Raw genomic sequence first — 7,500 nt, forward strand, 5'->3', positions numbered from 1 at the left:
TGTCTATCTATCTATATATATATATATATATATATATATATATATATATATATGTATATATATATGTGTGTGTTATATATATATATATATATATATATATATATATATATACTATATGTGTGTGTGTGTATATAAATATATATATATATATATATATATATATATATATATATATATATATATATATATATGTGTAGTATATATATATGTGTGTGTGTGTGTGTGTTTTGTGTGTGTGTGTGTGTGTGTTTGTAATGTATACATACATACATATATCATATATATATATATATATATATATATATATATATATATATATAATATATATAATGCATAAAGGTAGATATTCAGCATTTAATACATAGGCATAAATTGTTTTGCACTTTGGAGAGAATAGCAAAATGTCATTTCAAGAGATCGAAAAGCAAGTGTGTCGGAAAATTTTTTTTTTTGAACGATTCATCATTTTGGGTGGCGTGATGTTGAAGGGCAAAGAGGTCGCGTGTGTTTGTTCACGGGCGGAAGTAAGTATACTTCTGATCTAGTTTTAGTTAGATTTCATGGGTGGGGTTATTAGCTGTACATACATGAATGACATCAAGAAATTTTCCTGTGTAAGGAATTCGTTACGTGTTAGTGACGTCATTTAGAAGGCGGGTGGCTTATGAGGATGTTTGTTCATTCGTACGTCATGTTTAACTTCCTGAGGGTTTCCATAGAACTTGTGTTTCCTATTTGTCGAACCTTACAAAGCGCAAATGGGGGTGGGGGTGGGGGTGGGGGGGCTTGGCTGAAAGACCGCAAGAGAATCTGAAACATGGTCATGGAGAAGTAAGTGATTATTTTTTTCACTAATCTGTTTTTTATTATCCTCTCGATCTCCTCTATGTGGTGATGCAGTGAACTCCTTTATTTCATATTTTATTTGTTTTGATTCATTCTCATTTAGGAGATTTATTAGTTATCCATGGCATGTTTGTGTGAGGTCCATGTTTCTTTTTGATAGGAGCTCTGTCAGTCTGTCGGCCTTTGTGAACCGAACAATGACTAATTCTGATTAGCCCTTGTAGTGTATCACGAAATGAATCGACTGTTTTTACTAAGTGATTTTTTACTTTGTGGAGCAAAAATATTTGGGTTCGATGAGAGAAGTTTTATATTCTGTTTTATTAATGGGTTCACTTCAGTTAGCCAGTTTTCTATGTATCTAGTTCAATTGCCAAGAAATCGTGGTTTCAATTAGCTAAATTAATTTGATTTTTCTGATGGTTAGACTCTTGCATTTCCTTTGTAAATAAAGTCTATTTTCTGGTAATTGTGGATTTGATTTAACGACCTTAAGTAATTGTGGTTTGTGGATTACATTGAAGTTGAGAGAGAGAGAGAGATGGGGGGGATACTCAGGGTCCCCGCTCGAGTGAACGTTACCAAACCTCAAAGAGGTAAGTTTTACATGTCGCGTCCTCCCCGAGGGCGTAACAGATAGGGTGGCAGATTTTAATTTATAAGGGATTTTCCCCTTTATAACACACACACACACACACACACACACACACATATATATATATATATATGTATGTATGTATGTATATATATAATATATATATATATATATATATATATATATATATATATATATATATATATATATATATATATATATGAATGACTGGGAAAAATGTTGTTATAACAGAGTTCCATCTAATAAAAGGAGCCCATAAAAACTCCAGAATATAGAAAGAAAGTACTTCATTTCAGAGACAGCCGTCTCTCTCCTCAGGTAGGTAAGGAATGAGAAGAGTTACAGAAAAGGTGGTATTTATACGAAGAGATCCATCCGCAGTTAAGCCAATTTAGGTCACTCCCGTTGATAGTTCCTCTTTAATAATCCTAAGTGTTGGTTGAATGAAGATTTTATCTAGGACATCTGAGTACCAGGCACCCTTTGAGATGTTCATTACCTGACTTTGTCTAATCATGGCCGATTCTATCATCTGACTTTTTTATCGACATTTGCTGCTACAAATTATATGTGATAAATTCCAGTTTATTCTGTGGTTATGGATATTAATATGGTTGAAAATTTTGCAGAGATTAATACAACATAAAGGGTCAGTTAGGTATGGACAAAAGAACTCAGCTATTTTCAACCATATAAATAACCATAACCACAGATAAACTGGAATTTATCATATATAATTTATAGCAGCAACTGTCAATACAAAGGTCAGATGATAGAATCAGCCTTGATTAAACAAAGACTGGTAATGAACATCTCAAAGGGTGCCTGGGACTCAGATGTCCTAGATGAAATCTTCATTCAACCAACACTTAGGATTATTAAAGAGGAATTATCAACGGGAGTGACCTAAATTGGCTTAACTGTTGATGGATCTCTTCGTATAAATACCATCTTTTCTGTAACTCTTCTCATTCCTTACCTACCTGAGGAGAGAGGCAGCTGTCTCTGAAATATAGTACTTTCTTTCTATATTTTGGTGTTTTTATGGGTTCCTTTTATAAGATATATATATAGTACTTTCTATATTTTGGCGTTTTTATGGGTTCCTTTTATAAGATATATATATATATATATATATATATATATATATATATATATATATATATAATATATATATATATATATATATATATATATATATATATATCTACATATATATATATTATATATATGCATACTAACACTTTTATATGTAAATGCAAGATTTCTACCAACGTTTTTGACAAAAGGTTGCTAGAAATATTCAACGCACACAGATAAAGTTTTTGTGGGAAGAACGAATTTTAAATGTTCTCTAGCTCAATGTTTTCTTATGATATACTTTACGGATAGAGGTAAAGGAAGACATGCGGAAAGTTAAGGATACAGTTTCATCCATTTGATGGAAAAGTGAAATTACGTATTTTTGTGTAAATTGTCGGCAGGTGTTTGGATATCACTTGTATATCAATAGTTTTTAGATAATGTGAAACTCAACCCAGTGTTTTGCCTGTCGGAGTTTCAGTCAGGTGCATCAGCGTTATACGTGTCTGGCTGGCTACATGGTAGCAAATAATTGCTCATACCTACAGCATCTCAACAAGTGTTACGCAGATTTTTTATGTATTTTTTAAAAAGAAATAGAATACGCAAGAATTCCTGGATAGAAGGAGAGGATGGAATTAATTTTCATAGTAGTTATATCGTACCTGAAGGTCCTCATCTGTTATATTTGGAGGTCTGACTGTTGCAAAACGGCTCGAGAAATTTTCTTTGTCCTGAAAGGAATAAATTCTGAATCAAATATAAGTTTATAGGTTATTAGCTTACAGTACGTTAAAAAAGGGAATTTACATATAATTACGAAATGAAAATAGACAGATGTTGTATACTTGAATTTACATTCATTTCTCATACTAACATAGGTAACTACCACATTTCTTTTCTTAAGAGCCCGGAAAACGTCTCGCTGTCATGTACTTCGAGAGTGAAATTATGGAATATTCGTTAATGCTAAGAATCCAATTTTTTTTTATTTTACCAATTAACTCGGAAAGAAAACAACATATTCATGGTGAGCGCAGTTTTGTTTGTATTTATGCATTTAGTTATTGTTTGTTCATTTCTACTTTTAAAAAAAATCTTCATTAGGATTTTATTATATTCTCTATGCTAATCATTTTCATGCTATTGTATCTTTCACAGCGGCTTCGTGGTATTTCTTAAAAACATTTCTGTGATGTGATATTGGGTTTAATTTTGGTCCTAGCTCTCTTGTGAAACAGAATAAATTCATCCATTTTGCTTCTGTTGATACTTACACTATTTCCAGCCAGTTCCTCCCCCAGATGAATATCTCCGGAAGACAGAGCGCGGCGTTTCAACACGGAAATCTCTTCACTTGTGAAGCTCAGATGGAAAGTGAAGTAAGCACATAATGTGCAAAAGAAGAGGAATTGCATCATCTGTAAAAGTGATCGACTGAGGCCTAGTTTACCTAAAAATGCATAAAAAAGAAAGAAGTGAATAGGTATCCTTTTGCCCTGTCATATATGTAAACAGTCCTAATTGGAATCTACAAGTTAGGATGTTTTCAAAGGAACCGACATAGGTTCTTTTGCCTAATCATTCACTGGTCGTTAACTGTAAGGAGAACGATCTGTAAACTAGGATAAATGATACATTAATCAATAGGTTTTTCAGTTAATGCTGGAGTATTGCAGATAATGACATTTCATTTGTATTAGAAAAACAAATTTAATTTCGAATACACATGATAAAGATCAAAGGTGGTTTTTTCGGTTATAAAATTAGTTCATGTACTTATTACAAGATTTGAGTTTATGATATTCTCAGTCATCATGAGTACTTTATAGCTGGTACTGATGGGAATAAATAATGGCCCTTCATGAATAGTGAAAGTTTTGCTATAAGTAAAAAAATGACTTTTTTTTGTTTTTTGTTTGTTTCAGAGAGAATATAATTTGTTAATGGTAGAGATTAATAAATGATTAACAATTATCGAATGAACTTAATGATGCTTAAGACTTTAAAAGAACACATCTCTTACCCCGCATTGTGTTTGGAGTGTCTCAACTTTCTTTCCCCTTCTTTCGATATGTCTGCCTCCTGGGTCACCTCAATTAATCCTCTTTTCGGAGAGTTTTCGGCGATTTTCGGAGCGAAGTTACGTACAGTTCGATTTTTGAGCATCTAGATTTCCACCGTCTTTAGCACGTGCTGTAGTATAGAAAGTTTGCCCTTCTTCCGTGCAACAACTTAGTCTTCAAACACGGAAAGCTTTCATCCCCTCCTGTAGGAATGGCTCCCAGAGCATTTGAAGGTTTTCTGTTCAGACTGATGGTTTTCTGGAGCTTCCAAGGTTACCCTCCAGTTCAGGCTGATAGGTTTTCTTGATTATGCGCCTTCTTATCTTCCTGTTTAGCAGGATTGATTTTTAAATAAACGCAAAGCCCTTTTCCTCTTCAGAATGACTAGGGTCTAAAACGCTTAGAAACATCTTCTTCAGTGCGATTTAATTCTTGGACGTGAGTAGTTTTCTTATTTTTAGCTGGTACTTTTGTTCGTAACCGGGACATTTAAAGTTTCTTCATGTTTATGTGGTTGATTCCTGGAACATAATTTTTTCCAGTTAGTGTGACTGGTTTCTAGGGCGTCTAAAATGATCCCCCTCTTTTGTAAAATATTAACTCTAGAAACTGTCTCAGTTAAAAAAAACTCATCTGGATAAGTTTTCGTTACAGTCTAATTAGCTAAGAAGTATTTTACGGTAGAACTTAAATAGAGAAAGAACCGAATCTTATAACTGTGCACTCAAGGGCCGTGTCTAATTGATTCTCGTCAATATGGATCATATTTTGGAAATAGCTATTTGAAGCCACAGTCTAATTGGCAAAAATATGCAGTGATGTCTAACATTGATAATCAAGGCACATTTCAGGGTAAATTATAGAAATTTAAAGGGAAACTTAGCTAAATCTATCAGGCTCGTAAATCGGGGCTAGTAAAACGTCATTACTGAAGGCCCTCCCACTCATTGATACTGTTGTATGACGAACTTGACTAGACCCCGCCCATATCCTTTATAAATGAAGACTCAGCTGTTGGTAGCACTAGTAATATAAGTATAAAGGGCTGTCAATACTAGGAAACATTGTTGGAAGCCAAGTTTGCAAACTGTTTGCCAACACTTTTTACCGTATATTTGTTTGCCATCCTGAATGGTAAAACATTTAGTGTTTCTGTATAGATACACATGTATATTGTATGTGTATGTTTATTTTTATACATGTATATATATGTATGTATGTATTTGTGTGTATATATAAATACATATACATACGTATATTTAAATTCATAAATGCACTTGTACATACATACTTATACATTTGTATATATTATATGTATATGTACATATACATAAACATATTTACATATTCATATTTACATGTGCGCATGTCCATATTTACATATGTAGATGTGTATATTTTCATGAATCTAGTCTCTCCTTTCTTTAACAAACGGTTAAAACGCATCTGACTTAATCGAAAGGAAGGCCTTATGAGGTCTAGATTATGAACAGAAATTTACGGCTTAGGGCCGAGGTTAGCTTTCAGAGGAAAAATGTAAGGAAAACTGTAACGATCAAATTCAAAGGGGATATATTTACAAGTTATTCGACGTACTAGGACCTTTAAGGTCCAACTTATTACTGAGAAAACAGCTGCTTGTGGCACTGAAATCACGAGGCCGAGTTGCTGACACGTGAGGACTTGGAGCGCGAAGAAGGGGCGCCCCGAGCGTTTTAAGGATAAAGAAGTCCACCTCTCACAGCAGGGATGAAGGCATAGGATAACTGAAACAAGGTATTGCTCTATCAACACACGTGCGACGCACAAAGGACTGATCAAATGCGGTGATGCCGCCAAAATCTGCCGACCTGCGTAATATAACTCTTACGTTTTCAGAATGCCCTCAAAGTCCAAGAAATGACTGAAATACTTCACAGAACGCTACTGTACCTACTGAATGGGAGTGAGGGAAACACAGAAACCGACTTACGTTATCTCCCTTAGTAAACTCTCTTAGCAATGAGCATTAGTAAATCATATTCAAGGGAACCACAGCGCTTAAATTAGATTAGCTTTATCGAACAGGTGGGCATAGCTGTGGGGGGATGACAAGGGGTAGCTACGATCGTTTTTACAATCACAAAGATAGGAAAAAAAATTCAGAAAAAGAGACACAAGTGACTGCCAACTCACTCGTGCTTTTTAGTCTTTTGGCCGCTGGTTCCCGCTCTTCTTTAACTAAAGGGCGCCGAAGAAGGATAGGGACATTCACTCCAATGCCGTCAAGGAAGGGTCCAGAAATGCAGCCACGTGAAACACAAGGAGCAAGGGAAGGGAGGCTCACCAGATGGGGAACTGCTGCTTTCACTGGAAGGGGCGTTAGCGGCTCTACAGTTTTGTAATACAATTGACCCTGGACTCCTTTGGCATGCTCGTCCATTTTTGTCTCCACCTGTCTGGGGTTATTTCGAAGGCTTTGACAATGGCCTCCCTTACGCGAAAGAGATCTACTTGCTTGTGAACGGGGAGGGCTTGGGAAGAGATGTCGATGGCTCCCTTTCCTTCGAGGTATTTTCCCAAGATGAGGGCTACTTCTGCTGGAGGAGGCTGGAAGTTATCTAGGACCTTTTCTATGTGATCGAGCCAGGCCTCCAGCTCGGACTCGTTCCATTGTCGGATGAGGGTGCCCATGCTACTAAGGGTGGAGTGTAATGACCGGGGTGTAGGGGGCTGTGTGCCAGCACTGGCCATAGCCAGTTGGTGAGCCCTTTCTTCTGCCTTCTCTGCCTTTTTAGCTACCTCCCTTCTCTCTCAGAATTTTCTTTTATTTCTCCCTTCCTGCTCTTTCCTTCTTCCTTTCCACTCTTTCCTGCTCCCTCTCCACCCACACCTTTTCCCTAGCCTCGG

General features: G+C 35.7%; 1 protein-coding gene across 6 annotated transcripts in view; it reads right to left on the reverse strand.

The window, feature by feature from the left end:
* LOC135216426 (beta-1,3-galactosyltransferase 1-like) overlaps nt 1-7,500 on the reverse strand; it is a 77,643-nt gene that overhangs the window by 39,883 nt on the left and 30,260 nt on the right. For 4 of the 6 annotated variants that reach the window (XM_064251784.1, XM_064251779.1, XM_064251780.1 and 1 more), the window contains exons 2-4: nt 4,572-5,132; nt 3,823-3,998; nt 3,211-3,279 (exon numbers count right to left, since the gene is read on the reverse strand). In XM_064251784.1, the coding sequence (XP_064107854.1) occupies nt 3,211-3,279; nt 3,823-3,998; nt 4,572-4,578 (252 nt within the window). In that variant the 5' untranslated portion in view covers nt 4,579-5,132. Of the gene's footprint in view, nt 1-3,210; nt 3,280-3,822; nt 3,999-4,571; nt 5,133-6,213; nt 6,378-7,500 lie in introns of all 6 variants that reach the window. The other 2 variants (XM_064251781.1, XM_064251782.1) reach the window with 1 other exon arrangement.

The sequence above is a fragment of the Macrobrachium nipponense genome, chromosome 6 (genome assembly GCF_015104395.2).
Source record: "Macrobrachium nipponense isolate FS-2020 chromosome 6, ASM1510439v2, whole genome shotgun sequence".
In the NCBI taxonomy this organism is placed as follows: Eukaryota; Metazoa; Arthropoda; class Malacostraca; order Decapoda; family Palaemonidae; genus Macrobrachium; species Macrobrachium nipponense.